General features: G+C 33.1%; 1 protein-coding gene across 1 annotated transcript; it reads right to left on the bottom strand.

Moving 5' to 3' along the window:
- Window positions 1-1,255: 1,255 nt before the first annotated feature.
- Window positions 1,256-3,811, bottom strand: LOC101247993 (endoglucanase 8-like). The gene is made up of 7 exons (XM_010319698.4): window positions 3,479-3,811; window positions 2,868-3,275; window positions 2,605-2,697; window positions 2,364-2,531; window positions 2,162-2,270; window positions 1,913-2,070; window positions 1,256-1,811 (listed from the first exon to the last, which is right to left on the bottom strand). Exons 1-7 carry the CDS (start codon window positions 3,713-3,715, stop codon window positions 1,488-1,490), a joined length of 1,497 nt encoding a protein of 498 aa, XP_010318000.1. The 5' UTR covers window positions 3,716-3,811; the 3' UTR covers window positions 1,256-1,487.
- Between the last annotated feature and the right edge of the window lie 15,608 nt (window positions 3,812-19,419).

Below are 19,419 nucleotides of genomic sequence, written 5' to 3' on the forward strand. Positions count from 1 at the left end.
AGTAACGTTTATTAATTTAACGGCGTTAATTTTTTTTAAAATCAAATAAAGCCTAAAACGTTACCATAAAGTACGTTTATACTATTTTTGTAAAAAAAATAAAAATATATTAATTAGGTAAATTGATTTTTAAAATAGATCATTTTGGTCAAAAATTCTACCAAGTATGTGAATAATGTGCATGCTACTATGCTGGGGAGGGGGGTGGGGGGAATATATTTTAAAGACTACATACACAATTTATGGTCAAAAGGAAAACAAATAATATTATCTGAATAAGAAAATAAAGAGAATATTGCAAAGTAAAATTTAAACAACAACAACATACCAGCATAATCCCACAAGTAGGGTCTGACAGTAAAATGTAAAGAGTAAAACAATAAAAGCATAAACGGGGCAGAGGGGGGTGAAGGTTGGGGCAAGGCCGGGTGACAGATTGGGCAGGGAAAATATATGGAAAAACCATAACTACGCTGAGCGCGTCCAATTATTTGTGGGTTAAGGCATCTATATCCCTAATTATGTAATACGTGATTGGGATAAAACCGTTAAAGAGATAAAACAGAATGTACTTTTATTTCATATTGAACTCCTTGCGAAGAAATGGAAACTCTATTGGGAGGCCCTTCTTTATTGATGAAACAAATACATTAGCTGCTACAATCAACTGAGTAACTACCTGCAGCACATGACACAAGTTTTGTGGTATGATACATCAATTCGCTCAAATGTTGTTATTCCAAAACATAATGCGTGTAATGCTCAAAAGGAGATAATAAAATAGTTGAGCCTCGGGTTCTTCTTTCTTCCCATTAGTTTCAATTATCAATATCAATGTTCCAGCAGGAAAGAAATAACGCAATCACTTTCTCAATTTATCAAAGTTAGAAACCCAGTAGCGTATTGCATAGATACTACTTTTGACACAAATTTTACTATTCTAGATTATTTATGGAGTAATAAATATTTATATATGAAAAAAAATTATATTTTCCAAAAATTTAGCTCATAAAGGAAATAACATGCTTGTACTTTTAATTGATATCTGATAATATGAGATTATGCTATAGAATATCTGGTGCAACAAACGTAGAATGGTCCAGTAAGAACAGAGCTACGCAAATTAATTATTCTACAATTTCTTCAGCTTTTGAGATTAAAACATTCGGCAAGATCCAGGGCCAAGTAAGAAGTACATGTAGCCAATTACTTTTAGGTGATGTTTTGTATATTTCAAAAGAGTAGCAAAAACATATAAATGATGCAAATTTTCTTTAATTCCTTGTATAGAAACACACAAGTAATAATACAAGTTTCAAGAGTGAGAGATAAAATACAAAAAGATTATCAGACACTCTATGCTTCTAAGTTCTACCCTTTCTTTATGCCTGAAGTTCCAGTAAGGTACACTTTTGACATATTGTGAGAAAGGAAATTTCAGTAATCTGTACATATTTGAGTTACTATAAGTCCACAAGTATTCAGGACTAGGGATGAGCTTTAAAATAAGCTAAGAGGCCAACAAGAGGTGCGTTTACATATGTAGTTGGTTCTGACTGGGCAGCATTAGGTCTTGAATCAACAAAATAATCTTTGATGTCAGGTCCTCCAACCACAGCCCCTATATGCAAGTTGGGATTTGGATTTTCACTGAGGAAATATGGTGTCCCTTCTTTACATCCCATCTTCTCTGGATGTTGATTGATAGACGGCAATGAAGCTCCTCTATGGTGTATTCTTTGAGGAAATTTCGTTCCAAACCCAACCATGTATGACATGTTCATTGGATTTATCCCAAGAATATAATTCACCTGCAGTCATCATATCATATGTACCTCCATTAATTTATTAGTTTCTTTCAAATTTGTCACAATTTTGTTATTATTCTAATATGTAGCACACGCTACAATACCTGGCTTCTTGCAAAACGAATGAGCATCTTTTGAGTTACATCAATGTTGCCACAACGAATGACTCTGCTCTTCATGTAGCGCGCATAGGTAAGAAGTAGAAATGACAGAGCTGTTGGATTTTGCATATTACAAATCCCTGATTTGTACATGAGTCCACCTGCAAAAAGAATTGAGGATGAAAACAATTAGTACAATCATTTTTTGCTTTTGAAGTTGAAGATAAGGGGAGGGGGCGGCGGGAACTATACCTGGAGTGTATCTGACTGTATTGGTGGGAGATTCAGGAAATACACTGCAGACGAATGTATCAGCGTATGGAAGGAAGGGGTTAGCATTTGAAGGGTTATCGAGAACAAACTGTAGTAATGTCCACAAAAGTGAAAGATGTTAGATTGAATCATAAATATATATGCAGAGTAAACAAGAGTATGCTCTAGCTAGTTAACAAACCTTGGAGATAAGCACATTGATACCAGCATGCTTGGCATCCCATCCGAATTCTGATAAGCTGCTTTCCATGTCTGATTTGAAGTTTATTATGTTTTGTTTGACGTAGATCCAATACATAGGTTTTCTTGTAGCTTTGAGGAGCCACGCTGCAGCCCAAAGCAATTCATCCTGTTCAACTAGGAATATCAAGAACTTGCTGAATGTCAAAACAGTTTGAATATTATCAAGCCTTCAGACTTACTTTGTATCCATTGTAATCACAATAGAATGGGCACACCCAAGATCCTAAGTGATCATTGTAAGATCCCCTGTATTTATCCGCAAACTCAAAAACCTGAAGTTCGTGCAAAAACAATAGCATTATTTTCACCTCGACTATTTGGTAGTACCGAAGAGGAACACTTTAGTTGTCTTATTAATAATACTTCCTCTGTCTCCAAATATTAGCAGTCATGGCAAAGTGAATATATTTAAAAAAATTGATGGCTAGTAGCATATTGTTACCTGAACAGCTCTGTTGACAAGCAATTTGGAATATGCAGGATCAGTACGCTTAAAAACCACGGAGGCAGCAGCTAGAGCAGCAGCAATTTCAGCAGAAACTTCAGAACCAGGAGCTTGTGCAGTAACTGCAAAAGCAGTACGAGGAGTGTCCATATCTTCAGGCCTTTCCCAACAGTTGTGATCGTTCTCCGCGTTACCTACTTGTGCATATACCACATTGGGAATGTTTGTTGCCTTTAAGAAATAATCCGTGGACCACCTGATAGCCTCCATGGCATGTTGCAAGTCTGGTCCCATTGAATTTTTGAACTGCTCGACACTCCAAGCCAACATGGTCGATGTAAAAGCCATTGGAAAGTGGAACTTGACATTGTCACCAGCATCATAGTACCCACCTACCAAATCCACCTGAAAAAACAATCCCTCTGAATCAATCAAATGTATATAATGTACCAAAGTGTCAAGTGTTCTTAAACATGCCAACTAAGTTAACGGAATTAAAGAGTCACTATTGAATATAGGAAGTGATATTTTCTTTTAAACATATAAAAAAAAGTAAGACGCTTAGATTGAGATAGAGGGAACTAGTATCCTATATTATGTATGCTTACACCCTTTTCCGCTCCATCAAGAAGAGCAGAATCCTTTCTCCAAGTCATGCGCTGGTTAGGGGGTAATTTACCAGACCTTTGTCCCTCGAAGAAGAGAATACTCTTTGTCAAGGCATCAGCATAATTAGGATTAGGAACGTTAATTGCCACAACCGTTGATGTCAAGCAGACAAATGCTGCTGCTATTATTTTCAGGACTAGACAATTAAGAGATAACTTTCCGCTACCAATAATCATCTTTAGTTTCTCAATATTCGTCTTGGTCTAGGTACGATGTTTGTTGTTTTTATTCACTAGAAACTATCATTTTACATTATATATATACTTGTCCAAAAGAACATCCTCCTTCCCGAGTATGCTTTTCCATAAAGAGTGGAAAAGCAAGCCTTGGAAATGCAAGTTCATTCTACAAAAGCAGACTAATGATCTCTGATTGAAGTATATCAGAGGACGACAATTTCTATTTTATTTCTGTGGGTATAGACATAACAAGTTAACAACATTTTAAAGTCTAATTCATATATTTAATCACATTGTACACGAACAGTGGTATTGTAGCGTATCTCAAATGATACGGAAGTATATGTGAAGTTACCTTTATGAGCGGGAGGCTGCGGAAAGCAACTTGCCATGGTATTAGCTCATGATCCGAGTGATTTTAATAAAATAAAATAAAAATTTAGTAACTTTATTAGATAATTTTTTTAAATTAAGTGATTTTTTTGATCTATTAACGAAAATGTGAAAAAAATTTCAGATGATTTGACTAGAATATAATATGATTAATTAGAAGGAGAATTTGTTTCAAAGCAAGCATAAAGAGATGTAAAATCCAAATAGCCGCCATAATCCCTTTTCGAGGATTAAATTTGGGTCAAACAAATAATAATAAAGAAACAAATATTTATGTAATAATACTAATATTTTATTTCAATATAAGTGTTATAATCTCTATGAATTGTTTATCAAAATTCAAATAGCCGACGTCTTCCTTTTCAAGGATTGCAAGATCCATTCCCAAATTAAAGTGAAATTCCGAACAAGTTACATATATTAGCTCTGACTCTAGTTATTGGTTGACTTTTAAGTTTCTTTCTATCTAAGCACCTTTAATTTCATTTCCCCCAAAGCAAAACCATTTGTAAGTTTGCCTTATATGTCTTCGTAACACCGTGTCGAAATATATTTGATTGATTATGAAATTTAAAAGGGAGAAGAGATTTTTAAAACTTTTGTTTAAAAAAATTAGGGATGGAAAAGGGAAGACAATATGGAGAGTCAAACTTTAAGCAACCACTTAATAGTTCAAATAGTTAACCAATTAAATTATTAAATTTTTTTGTAAATTTTTAAAATTTGTAATCTAAAATAAATTATTAAATTAAAGTATTTATTTATTACTAAGTCTTTAAAAATAGTTGAGAACCTAAAGCTGAATTGTCAATAAATACTTTTAAAAAAATTACCATTTCTATTTAGGACCGCCTAAGAAGGAAACAATGTCACTTCCATTCAATCTTTGATTTTTTAGACTTTGTTCTTCTTTATTAATTTTTGCCTCAAGAATTTCTTAATGAGTTATTGAAAAAACTTATTAGATTCAGCATATAGTAATATTATGAGAATTGAATTTTGAACTGAAAAGTTTAAAGATTTGTTCTTTAAAATGAGTGGGAATGGGTAAATGGAAATGGGGATATGATATTGGGTTAATCCGGTTATTTCTTAAAAGGGTCGGGTTATCGGGTTAAAAATAGGAAATAGTTTTTTTTTAAAAAAAAGGGTAATTGGGTCAATTTAGATCAATTTTGGGAATTTTGTCAAATGAAGGGTAATTTTAACTTTATTTTAACGGCGAGGACAAAGTTAAACAATAAACCAAAGTTATATATATATATATATATATATAACTAGAAACAAACTTTTATGTTTTTTAAGCATCTCTTTCTTTTTTACTAATGCTCTCAAGAGTGACGCTGATGAAACTGTTTCATAGACATCAGTTTCTTTTTGTATGGATGACCTTTAAACTAGGATAATCCAGTCCAGTTTCATGATCAGTTCTACTTGTGTACGGTGCAAAAATTATTCTCCCCTGTCATCTCAAAAGGGAATTAGAAGCTTGAGGCTCTTAAAGTCCCAATTAGTTAAGATGATAAGTTAAACTTAAAAAGTATTTTCAAATGTCACAAGGGAAAAAATGAACGTGACGGATTAATTCAACGTAGGTTTCTTATTAGAGTAAATTCTTAGTCATCCAATGGTAAGGATGTTGCATTGCATCCACCAACACTAGCTTGTCGAGAAACAACTTGTTAAACTGGATTCTCGTGAACTGACCTGCCATTTACATTTTTTCTTCGTAGTCTTGGGAGATAACATTCAATTCTTCTATTAATAATAATAACTATCTTATAGCAGACTAGACTATTTTGACGAGCATAATGCTTATGCTTAGCTTTTTTTTGGCTATTTAGATCTTTGTGGTCAACAAGTCCGCAAACCTTGCAGAACATCCATGGGATTCCCTATAGTATTGCCTCATGCTGAAAGTGATGAAGCTGCAGGTTGCTATTTGCTGCTTCATCTCTATTTCCTTTTACAAGTCTACAGGGGAATTGGGAAGCAACAACACGCCTTTTTGCCCAATACAGGTGGTCATCGTCCACATCCAAGATGAATAGGGCAGAGCCATGGCAGCATCCATCCCTTCACAGATTTGCAGCTATGTGCAATGCGACTTGAACGATGAAAATCAAGTGAAAGTGATGGTTGAACGGTCCAAAAATAGGGTCAGCTTGACATCATGTTCAGTAACGCACAAATTGTTGGCAGTTCAGGTCAAAAGGTACTCAATCTGGATCTTTCCAAAATTAACCGGGTGATGAAAGTCAATGCTCGAGGGCATGTTTGTGTAAAGCACGCAGCACAACAAGCCATGGTGGAGAAGCGTGTTAGGGAGAGCATAATTTGTAAGGCCAGTATTGCGACAAGCAGGGGAGGACCCTGGTAGACTGATTACATAATGTCGAAACACGCTGTTTTAGGGGTAGTGAGATCAGCTTCAAAGCAATTGGGTGAGTATGGAATAAGGGTAGTTAAACACTTGTAGTTTAGCTCTTCTCTTAGATGGATTTTGAATCTTCACAACGTGCATTCTCTATTCTAAGATTGAATGTGTCTTGATTTTGTAATTAAGATGCAGTGTGTTGTGACCTTCTGGCTATGTAAAATTCTCCAAATTACAATGCTTTGATTACATTACGATTTGGCAAAATTGCAAGTTACAATTGGAGAAGTATTGGCTATTACTGGAGAACTATTTGTTAGGCCTATGGATCCGTGATCTATAGATTGCATTAAAGCACAAGTCCAGAAAAGCAAGTGTAACAAGTCATGAACTCTAGAAAACCAAGCAGTTGAAACAAATTTGATGAAAGTTCGACTACGTATCCCATTAATATTATGGACTATGGAATACTAAATTCTACTGATAGAGAATAAACTTTTGGTATATTGGATAAATTTAGGGAGAAAATGTCTAAACATTAAGTATTAATGTGGTTTGATTCATATGACTTATAGTTTGTGTTTTCTTTTGGGCCTGATGCAGTTTTGACGGAATCGTCATAATTGACTTGTTATAACTGTTGGGAAAGACAAGGTACTAACAAAGAATGTCTGATAGGATAACAGCGGAAGAATACGCAAGTCTATACTTTCCCTTTTCGATTTGAACCAAGAGAAGACAAACAACCACAAGCAATATGATAGTAAGGCAGCAAGTAATTCAATCAAACAAATATAACAAGGCAATGATAAACCAATCACACAAGACACCAAGATTTACGTGGAAAACCCTTCGATGTGAAGAGTAAAAAAACCACGGGACCAAAAGCTCCACTATAATCACCAAGAGTTACAATATTGTTCTCCAAAATTGGCCACAAAACAAGTGCCAAACAACGAGCAACAACAAAATAAGATTGCACCAAATCTAGAGAATTAAAGGAGCAAAATCACCAATTTCGCAGCTACTATTCACGACAGCAAAACTGAAGCTGCAGGCCACCAAATCCAACTCTGTTAGTTCCTAATCAAAGATTGAGATGAAGATAATATGCTGTCCAAAAATCAGCTCAATCGGACAAGAAACGAAGCGGGAATCGCAATTTGAAGTTGACTGTTAGGGCTGAATTTTGACTGCGAAAATCTGCTCTTTTTCTCTCTTTTTAGCTGCTAAAAAACTCTCTGTGTATTTGAAAATAAGACCTAAATAGGCTTATATTTGCCTCATAAGAATATGCCTATGGGCAAAAATGGATTGGTCCAAATTGAGCTTTTATTTCTACACATAGGAAGGGAAAAAAGACCCATAACCCAACAATAACTTGTTAACAATCATCAAATTTAAAAGCTTTGAGCGCATGAGGAACCTAGTCTTTTTTATTATTATATTAACGAAGATAACCAAAGTTGTTGTGCAGATTATAAGAAGTTGGTATGTAACTTGTAAATCTTTGACACACAAACTTATGAAAGAAACAATGTATACATTGAACTGGAAATTGCACGAGTAAAATTGAAATATCTATTAATAACAAGTACTATTATTTATATGCGGCAACATATATATATAAGTATTGAAAATCCATTATCACTTGGCTTGAAGCATACAAACCATTGGTTGAAACTAAAAACTAATCAAGATTTTACATGTATAGCTTTCTTGGTAAATTGAATTTCATACTGCACTATGCTTCAATCTTATACCTTATACCCAAAAACGGCGTAAGACAAACACGTTCATGTTTAATTCTCTGATGCGTGATTGTCGAGCCTCTAGGATCCCAATGGTTAATAGCAATGCCGAGAACTATTGGTAGCAAAGGGCAGCCCAAATTGGCTGGTAGAGACATCATAGTCCGAGCAAAAGAAGAGAGTTCCCAGATGATGGGCAACATTGTGTGCAAAGGGAGACCTACAGAGCTTAGTATTTCACAAAGACTATCATCGGGAGCAGCATTGTCACGAATCATAGCATTACTCGGCAAATAGTAAGACTCCGTGATAAATGGACCTCGAGGTTCCTCAACGATGGGATCCCCTTTCTTTGATAGGTACTGAACGAATTCTTGAACCCGAATTTCAATCAAGAATAATGGACTGGTAGATGAGTTGATAATGCTCTTCAAGTTGAGGTACTTTGGAATGATAAAATCATCTGTCCAAACTTCAAACTCATTGAAGGCAATTTGTGGAATCTCCATGTTCTTGCAATTGTAGATTGACCTAAGTGAATGAATAGAAAAGATTATTAGTGATGCTTTTATGCACTTTGAAGAAAGAGTAATTTGTGTAGAAATAGGAAACGCAGGTTTCTAAAATTGATTAATTTCAAATAAACTTTTCATAATTTACAATTGCTACTCTTTATTTTTGGGCAAAAGAGAAAAGTAAAAATTAGATTAGTTAAAATTAAGTCAGTATCTCCTATTATTTTCCTTCTTTATTCTCCTTAAGAGATAAGTGTCATAAAAAACCTAATTGAGGGATAATATTGTGTCTGATTGGTCATACTGGTGTGAGTTTGAAATTTATGAGTATCTATATTTAACTTTGTTGTAACACTTGAATGCACATGTTGGTTGCTGGTTCAAATGCCCCGAATGCACACTGTTGTTGTTATTTTATAGCCCTTCAGATCAGAAACAAAACATATAATGAAAATGTGATACCCCAAGCCCTTAAATCAAGAACAAAAAATAATAAGAAAATGTGATGTCCCGGACAGCGTTTGCTCAGTTTATAAAAGTAAAAACCAAACTAATTAGTGTGCTGAGCTTACTAATCCCCAGCATGCTCTTTGTACAAGCAACTATAGGTATTATATTGGTTTATAAAAGTAAACACCAAACTAATACAAAGATACTGAAAACAAAGCTACGTTCATAAAAAAAAAAATCAGTGGATCAATTGTATTACAAAAGTTCATTCCTAAAACACATGAAAATTAAAGGATTGAAAAAAAAAGCGAGCACTGGGAAGACAAATATTTAGCGTAGCCCTCTAAATTTAAGTTACCTTATCATACTACAAGCATTTCTTCCTACTTTTTATCCTACTCCATTGAATATTCTTAAAATTTCTTGTGCTTTTTATATTTTTATTTTGTAATGTTTCTTTATTTTGCACTTTATAAAATTTTAAATTTAGTCTCCATACAAACACATGTTACTAAGAAAATCGTCAAGATTCTCTACAAGTGTGTAAGTATAGAATTACTAATATTATAATGCAATTCTAATATTATAATGCATATTCAGAAGATAAATTAATGGAACCATCAATTTTTGGTTCATGTAGCTAAATTTACTAGGTTAGTAATAATTTGTAAAAAAAAATGACAAATAAATCAAATAAATTTAGTTTCCATCTCTCTAAAGTAAAATTGAAGAAATAGAAAATAATTCCATGAATTTTATTAATTTGATATTATTAAAAGGATATATTGATGATTTTTTAGTTTCTTCCTTTAATTACATCTAATTTATTATCTTTTTTTAATTAAAAAATACAGATATTTCTATCTCTATTTCATGTTTAATATAATTCATCATTTTGAAAGAGTTTATTCAACAAAATGATGAATTATATTACTCTCGCTTGCCACTCTTCCTCTCTCACTTGCTCCTTCTCTCGTTTTTATACAAAGACAAATGTCTAAAATATATTTGTGTTTGTATATAGCGAGAGAAAATTGTATGTATACATACATTTTTCATTCCCCTCTTTCCCCTTTTCAAGATCTCGCTCGCCTCCTCGTCTCTCTCGCTTATACAAATAAAAACGAAATGTATAAATTGTGTTTCAATTTGTATAAAGCGAAAGAAAATTGTATATACACATGCAAATACATATATCTTCGTCCTATACACTTATAATTATACACTACAAATATTCTCCTGCCCGATTTTCTTTGGTCTTTCTCTCTTTCTCGTTTTATAAATACACAAATTATACAATTGATCTTTTGTATACAACTGTTTTCTTTTGTATATGTATAGTGGATTATACAATTGTTTCTTTGTATATCTATAGCGAACATTTTTTTTATATGTATAGCGAAATATACATATTTATATTGGCTATGGAGCGCAATTATGTAAAGTATAGATATAACATACAAATATGATTTTTATGTTTGCTATATGTGAAAGTTACTTTATTAAAAAGGCTTTATAAAAAAAAAAGCAAAATGGTCTGATAGATCCTTATACTTGTATCAATTTGTATTCTGGACCCTTTCACTTAATCATTATCAACTGAACCCTTAGACTCAATAAAACACAATTTAACAGATCCCTATAACCATTGACAAGGCTTATGTGGCATTAGAATGTCTGAGTTGGCAAAAGTGTGTAATTACACACTCGTTTAGGCGAGTTAATAACATTTTTGGGTTAAAAAGATATAATTATATATTTATTTTTAACATATCAAAGTCTATATAGTATATTGAACAAAAACTCAAGAAAATTGTTAAAATCAAATTCAACATCATCAAAATTTCTTCCAACAAGTGATAAATAAAGTTGTCCAAATTCATAACAAGAGTGAGTCTGCTGATGCTCTCATGGGTCTTCTTTACAGCCACCATCATGGATTCCGATGAGGAGAACTACGTCGAAGATGAAGGATTTTCAGAAGCAATTTACGTCATTACGGCGGACCGGTTAAAATTGTAAATTTTAAGAGAAATATTTTTTTAAAAAATAATTAATCAAAAAAATCCTTCTTTTCACTCACTATCCATCATTTTCAACCATTTTCATCCCATACCCGACCCTTCTTTCTTCTTCTCCCTACAATCTATAAACATCAATTTACCAGATTTTGCACACATCGAGTCCACTAATTGACCGCAGAGGTAGAAAACAACGTTGATGGTACTCGCCACACGGAGTCGCAGTGGAGTTAGCGAGATAAGAGACGGTGGTGCACGTCGGAGACAATGCGAAGTAGTGGAGTGAGAGAGAGGCAGCACTGGTTGTTGGAGAGGAAAACGAGGTGGGTGAGAGTGTGAGGTCATGGCGGCGAAGAGGTTTCTCTGCCAGATCTAGCGGTGTGGTGGCTTAGGTTGTTGGTTTTATGAAGGTTGGAGGAGAAAGAAAATGGGGTGTGCGGCGAAGATGAAGCCAGGTAAGGCAGATTCGATTACGCCGGTAAAAGTGATGACGACGAACGCATCGACAGCTTCTCCGGTCGATGTTGGCCGTGAACAGTGAAAATAGGAGAATCAGATGTATGGAGTTTTACTTTAAAAAATAAATTAAAATTTAATTGTTTTACCTTTTATTAAATAATTTTGGTTAACAATCTTAAAATACACACTGATACAAGTATACACACTGATACAAGTATAAGGGTTCATCACATCATTTCGTCAAAAAGAGAAGCACTAGTTATGAATGAAATTCGAACTCATAACATAAGGACAATTCTTGAACACCTTATCCACTAAGCTAAGCTTCTCATTTGTTTCAAGAGATTCATTATACATACTCAAAAATCAAAATTTTGTCTTATATATAGCATAAATTTTTGACGGAAGGGGTTCGGGTGAATCCATGGGCACCACCTAGATCCGCCCATGTCCCTGGATCAAGTTTGGCCCACAGATAGGGATGACAGAATGAGTCATTAATATGGGTATTCAACTCATTTAAAATGGATACAAAAATATTATAAAAAACTACTTAATAAGACATACATCACTTACAAGTTACATATATATATATTTTACCTCTACTTTAATTTTTTTACATGTAATACCACTTTTTAATAATCATAACATATATTTTAAAGAGTAAATTAGATACACAAATGCCTTAAACATGGAAATGAATAGTTATCTTAAAGTCTAATCTCCTTGATTGATGTGACACTCACAATTAAAAAAAAAATCTCTCACATCACCAACACCTTTGATGCCTTAATCATCAATTCTGATCAAGAGCTCCATGCATTGTTCACTCCAATTCTTCAAGTTTCTAATCCAGAAACTATTAGAATAATCAAATTCACATGCCGCAATGTCGAATAAAGAAAACCCAATGGTCAATTCACCTATGGCAACAATCAACACTTCGAATCATGATATTTCCAATTCTCCATCACTGGAATCGCTTGGAGACCAAATAATTGGACAACATTTAATCTCCAATAGAAATGACAAGAGTTTGGGGGAAGGAAACAAGTGATTCTAGATGGGCAAATTTGGTTGAGGAGGAAGAAAATATCTCTACACCTGCAAGGAGTAAGTTAAGTCCTCAAGCACCCTTATTTGTGCCAAGTAAGGCAAATCCATCTATGGCGGTGACAATTTATAATTCCAAAAAGAGCTTAACCATTACCACCAAGGTATTGGAAAAGAGCCATGAACCAGAAGTTTGAGTTTCAAGACTTTGTCCAACCACAACATATAATAGTGACTTGGGAAGTGAAAAGTTTGATGATGACGATGACGAAGATGAGATAGTAGACATATTATTTGATCATGTATCCAAGGATGGAGATCTTTCGCCTAGGCAACAAAAAAGTGAAAGCAACAAAAATAAAAAGAAGACATGAAAGGCAACATAGTTGGCAAGGTACGGTGATTGAAAAATTTATTTCAAGGCACCTACCCATGTGACTAGCAAATAAAACTCATATGACAGTTTCAACAACAACACGATCCAGTAAATCCAAAAAAAGAAGTGAAGAACTATCAAGTTTTGTTGGACACATTCGATAAAGAAGTCAAGAGGGAAATACTTCAGGTTACTTTACACAACAATACATCTCTTTTAATTTTCACAAGTTTGAGATTGATAACTCAGCTTTATTCTTAGATTTTGTATTTTGCATTGCTTAAGCATTCTCATTTGTAGTATCATCATAGAATTTACTATAAACTCTATGATGATCATAAAATATCGAGTTTTCTTTAGCTGTTAATTTGTTCATGCTTGTTAATTAGTAGAGGTTCGTTACCTCATTAAGATTAGCAAGGTAAGAGCTAGCCCCGCTTGCTTGTACTTTTCTCATTGAGATCCTTTTCTTTTTATTAATAAAACTAGCCCTAGGTACATATTGCCTAGCGGAATTGCTTGAAAAAATACTTATTTTTCAAAAAAAAAAAGTTGTTTCCCTCCCCATTCTCATTACATGTATGTATCTAGCCCACACCCCCATATAATTCCCACTTTCATAACTACTTATTGATAATCAACACGATGTGATTCCGAATGTAAAGCGCAAATGGAGAGTTGTTGGGGCCAGATCCTGCTAAAAGGCCATCATTCTCAGAAATTTCTCAGAAATTAAGAATGACAACGGAAATGAATGTCAAATGATACTGTTTCAGGACTTACCATACTCGCTCCTTCCAAGATAGTCATTTACATTATGTTTAATTTTTCACTCATGTTCGTTCTAATGTAACTCAATTTTTATCAGTTTTATGTATTTGAGTAACGTAAACTTCATAATCTTTATCAATTCCTTCCTTTATATCTTAAAATTTCGAATATTTTGTCCTTGAGATGCATGTATCATTAGTTGTGAGATACATGTATTCATGGGTTTTAGAAGTTGTGATACACAATTTATTACTTATAAAGGGTGTAACTTATTTCCTTCTATAATTTTTATATTCGGTTTCAAAGATTCATGAACCTGAATGCCTCAACAATATTGTGATTTTCACTAATTTCATGTATCTGAGTATTGTAAAATTCATCTTCTTCATCAATTCCTTTCTTTGTATCTTAAAGTTTCGAATATTTTGTTATTGCGATACATGTATCATTAATCGCGAGATATATGTATTCATCGATTTTAAAAGTTGTGATACACAATTAATTACTTTGAATTAAAGGGTGTAACTTATTTCCTACTAGAATTTTCATAGTCGGTCTTAGAGATCCATGAACCCGGATGCCTAAACAATACTGTGATATTGACCAATTGCAAAAAAAAAAAAAAAACTCAAAAAATGAAGATTCAAAATAAGAAATTGATGAATAAGATGAAGTTTACAATTTCAGAATTACTAATGTTTATGATTGTATTTTTATATTAAAACTAATAATAGTTGATACAATGATCCACTAAATCCGTTTTGTTTGTTAATTTCTCATCATTTACTCCTTTAATTAATTAAGGAATTAAGTTAAATAAAATTAACTCAAATCTATCAAATCATGTATCTCGTCCTTTTAAATCTGCTAGATGCATGTATCTAATGACTTATGGTACATGTATTTGATAACCGAAAGTGGTATAAAAATTAATATTAAAAACTAACGAGATTCCTAGTAATTAGGATATAAAATAGTGAAATTTATCTAGTTACCCAAATTAATATTACTCATATTATTTATTTTGAAGTGAGTAGTTAATTGGGTAAAATTATTTTAAAAGAAAGAAAAGTGGTCGGGGAGGTGGGTGGTAAAAAAACTTTTAACAAAATATTTATTTTTTAAATTGTTTTTTTTTGGGATGGGAGGGGGGGGGATGTGGTGGGGGGAGGGGCTAATAGGGGTGGGGTGGTAAAAAAATTATTAATTTTTTAAAAATAAAAAATATTTAAATAATTACATTATTTTTAGGATGGGGTGTGTGCACGTGTATGTTGGGGGGGGGGGGGGTAGCAGGGGGAGGAGGGTTGGTAAGGGGTGGAGTGATAAAAAAAGAAATTTAGAAAATATTTTTTTTTTAATAATAATAAGAAAACTTCTTTTTCTTATATTTTTTGGGATGAGGCTGGTAGGAGGTGGGGGCAATAAGAAAAAACTTTAAAAGTTTTGTTTTTGAGGATTTTAACAAAATCCCTACTATTGGGGACACATATTTATCCATATTATTCATTGGGTAATTTATTTTTACCCATTTAAATATAAGTCTAGTCGAGTGCTTTATTAATTTTTTGTTAATTTAATTTTAATTGACTCATATTCGACTCGATCAGCTCATTTGCCATTCATAGTCACAAATATGGAAGTAGTGGCTTCAACCAACACACCAAAGTGCACAATTTAATGTATATATATTCCATCTTATTTTATGTGGCAATATTTGACTGACCACAAAGTTAAAGAAATAATGAAGACTTTGAAATGTTTACCAATATTCCCTTCAAAAAAGTTAACTCACTTTTCTCTCTCCTCATAAATGTATTAGAGTACTATGTTTAAAATTAAGTGGGACTAACAAGGGTAAGTACCTTTAAATACATATAAGAAAATGCGACCTTCTTTTTGGTACTGACCAAAAAGGAAATCTTGCCACATAAAATAGGACGGAGGAAGCATAGAAGTTCAATAATTTATAGTGACTTTTAGTTCTAGATTAGGGCTGGCAGGGGGACCGGGTCATCCCGCCCCGGAACCGGCCCATCCCCCAAGGTTTAAGGGGATTACGGGATGGGGGATGAGGGGACCGTTCAGGGGCCGGTTCACCCCTGTGTCCCGGTCGACCCGGCCCGGTTGAACCCGCCGGTTCGCGGGATTCCCCCCCCCCCCCCCCCCCCCCCAATATTTTTTTTTTAAAAAAAAAATTTAAAAATGTAGCCGTTACTATTCGTTGGGGAAACGAATAGTGGGCCCCCCCAACGGATTTATGCCTCTTTTTGACTTCCCAAACACCCCCTACCACCCCTACCATCCCCCTACTTTTAAAAAATTATTTTAAACCCTCAAGTTATTATAATTACATTTTAACCCATATAAATACACCTATCCTCTACTATTTCTTATAAAATCATCTATTCTCATTTCTCTCATCTATTTTCTATATTCTATCAACTCTTAAGTCTCAAGTGTCAATCTTAATTTCTATTCAATTTTAATTCTCATATTATTAGAATCCATATATTTCAATTTTCAATTCAAAATTTTCATATTATATCAATAAATATAATTATATTATCTCATATTTGTTATCAAGTATTGGCTTGGAGTTACAAATTACAAGTTACAACAAATCACAAGCTTCAACAATCGGTTTAACGTCTGCTATTAACGCAGACGTTTGGTACATTTGTTTCATAATATTTATATTTTATTATTCGTTATTACTTTTGTGTTATTATTATTTTTATATTACACTTTATATATATATATATATATATATATATATTAAGTATGATTTCTAGCAAAAAAAATAGCGGTAAAGGAAAAGAGAAAGCACAAGATAACGAAGAAAGTAGACTTTTTAAATTATTTAATTTTGGTAAAAAAAATAGTAAAAAAATAAAGAGTTAGTAAAAGTGGTGGTACTTCATCTAAATCAACGAGTAGAGTTAGATTTAACATAAATGATTCTTTACTTATGTTGATGATACTCCTTATAATATTGATTCAAATGTTCAACTCGATCACGAAAGTTTAGAACGACGTTATGATAATATTAATTCTAATGTTGATGAAAATTCAGGTGAAGAAGTAGAAGCTGATTTGGGAGAAGAGGAGTTAGATGAAACACCTACTAGTCCGGTGACAGAAGTTTCAAATGAGACTATCAATTTACCGGAGCAAAATTTTGGATATCCACCCCTTATACCTCCCACAAGGGAGAAGGTGAAGTATCAACGACCTAAAACTTCTATTGTGTGGCAATTTATGACTTCTGATAAAGAAAATAGTGTTGCTATTTGTAACAAGTGTAAGCAAGCTTTTAAACATAAAGGTGGGGGTCAAGGTGGAACGGGGGGATTAAATAGACATTTGTTATCTTGTGTGCCGATTCAATATAAAGAAGCTAAAGCATTAGCCAATAGAAAAAAGAGAATTTCAATTAATGAATTAGATATTATCGGTAATGCATCGATAGGGGCTTCTAACATGGTTCAAGGAACATTAGATCCTTTTAACCCCGCTGGTCCAATAACACAAAGTAAATATAATAAGGAATTAGATCGGGAAAATTTAACTAAAATGGTTTCTGTTTGTGGTTTGCCTTATAGTTTTCCTTCAAATCCCGATTTTGTCGAATATATTCAACAAACTTATAATCCGGATTATAGAGGCTTTTCAAGAAATACTGTCAAAACTGATGTTTTTGAATATCAAGGTAAACATTGTCAATTTCTTCGTTGTCTATTTAGCATATTAGATAGTAGAGTGTCTATTACTTCGGACATGGGTCGTAGTGTTAATGGAAATGATTATTTAACTGTAACTGCACATTGGATTGATCATAATTGGAATTTGCAAAAAAGAATTATATGTTATAAACTATGTATAGAGAAAAAAACTGGTGCATATTTAGCTACAAATATTTTAAGTATTTTAGATTATTACATGATTATAGATAAAATAATGTCTGTCACATTAGATAATGCATCTAATAATACAAATGCCGCAAACATGTTAAAAGTTAGATTATGTCCAATTGACAATAAAGTTTTTCATGTTAGATGTGTTGCACATATATTAAATTTAGTTGTACAAGATGGTATTTCATTATTTGATTGTGGTAGCGTAAAAGTTGAATATGCTGTTACCTGGATTTTTCATACAAACAATGCTGCTAGAATTAGGGAATTTAATGAGCGTTGTTTACTATGTGAATTGTCACCTAGAAAAATTCCAAAACACTTTAAAACAAGGTGAAATTCTCTTTACGAAATGCTTTCGGTTGCTTAAAAATATAGAAGACCCATACAAATGGTTTTTAATGCTCATAATGCTAACCCATTAGATAGAATTTGTGATGAAGATTGGGAAGAAACTAAAGAACTATTACAATTTTTAAGACTTTTTTATGATGCTACTACCATGTTTTCGGAAATTTATTATCCTACTATTTTATCCGTATTAATAAATATTTGAGCTCTTTCAATTCAATTTTCTAAATATAAAAAAATAGATAACTTTAGAGTTGCAATTGAAGGTATGATTGAAAAATTTAAAAAATATTTTTTTCCTATTCCTCAAGTTTTTTTAACGGCTATTTTACTTCATCCTGCTTATAAATTACAAGGTGTGACAGACCTTGTCGAAACTTTTTATGAAACTTTAGAAATTTTACCGGAAGAAACTCCAGATTGTGAAACGTGTAAGTCTAGCATAAAAATAGAAGCAAAAGTTTTGTATGAAAAATATAGAACTAGTGAAAATTTTGAAGGAGAAGTTGGTCAAACTTCTAATGTTGAGATTGATTTGTCAGTTCCAATTTCATGTTATATGCGAGGTTTTCTTGGTCTTAATTCTACTAACCGTGATGATTTTGAAGAATATCTTAATCAATCTTTAGAAAACTTGGAAATCAAAGATGGCAATGAAGATTTATTAGGATGGTGGAGTAGACGAAGCGATGCATTTCCAACTTTGAGCAAAATGGTTCGTGATATTCTAGCTATTCAATCTTCATCAGTTGCATCGGAGGCTGCTTTTAGTGCGGGAAGGTTTCAAATCGGTGATCATAGACATTCATTGGCGGAAGACAGTTTGGAAACAACAGTTTTATTTAGAGACTGGTGCAATGCCGAAAGGAGGAATAACAATTTGACAAAGTTAAGTAAAAAACAAGCAACTTGGATCAAAACTTGTATTGAATGCAGTGATGATGAATTAGAGGCACAAGAATTTCTAACAAGTTTGACAACACCGGAGGATATCACCATCGAAATGATGCGACAATTAGAATTAAATTTTAAAGGAGAAAACAGATATTATTAGATTACATTCGAGAACTAATTGAAACAAAACCCTTCCTAGAAGGTGGCTGCATAAAATTAGTTACTCATCTAATATCTGTAACAAATATTAGTTTTACGTATGAGAACTTATTGAAATAGAACCCTTCCTAGAAGGTGGCTGCATAGATTAGTTACTCCACTAATATTTGTTAATGGTAAGTTGTAACTTATAAGTTCTATTGAATAAATTTTT

Source organism: Solanum lycopersicum, chromosome 3 (assembly GCF_036512215.1).
Source record: "Solanum lycopersicum chromosome 3, SLM_r2.1".
Classification (NCBI taxonomy): Eukaryota; Viridiplantae; Streptophyta; class Magnoliopsida; order Solanales; family Solanaceae; genus Solanum; species Solanum lycopersicum.

Coding starts and splice junctions, on each gene's coding strand:
- LOC101247993 (XM_010319698.4), bottom strand. CDS start 3,715: ATGATTATTGGTAGCGGAAAGTTATCTCTTAATTGTCTAGTCCTGAAA. Junction 2,271..2,363: donor TCAATGTGCTTATCTCCAAG/GTTTGTTAACTA, acceptor ACATTACTACAG/TTTGTTCTCGATAACCCTTC. Junction 2,071..2,161: donor TACAGTCAGATACACTCCAG/GTATAGTTCCCG, acceptor TTCTTTTTGCAG/GTGGACTCATGTACAAATCA.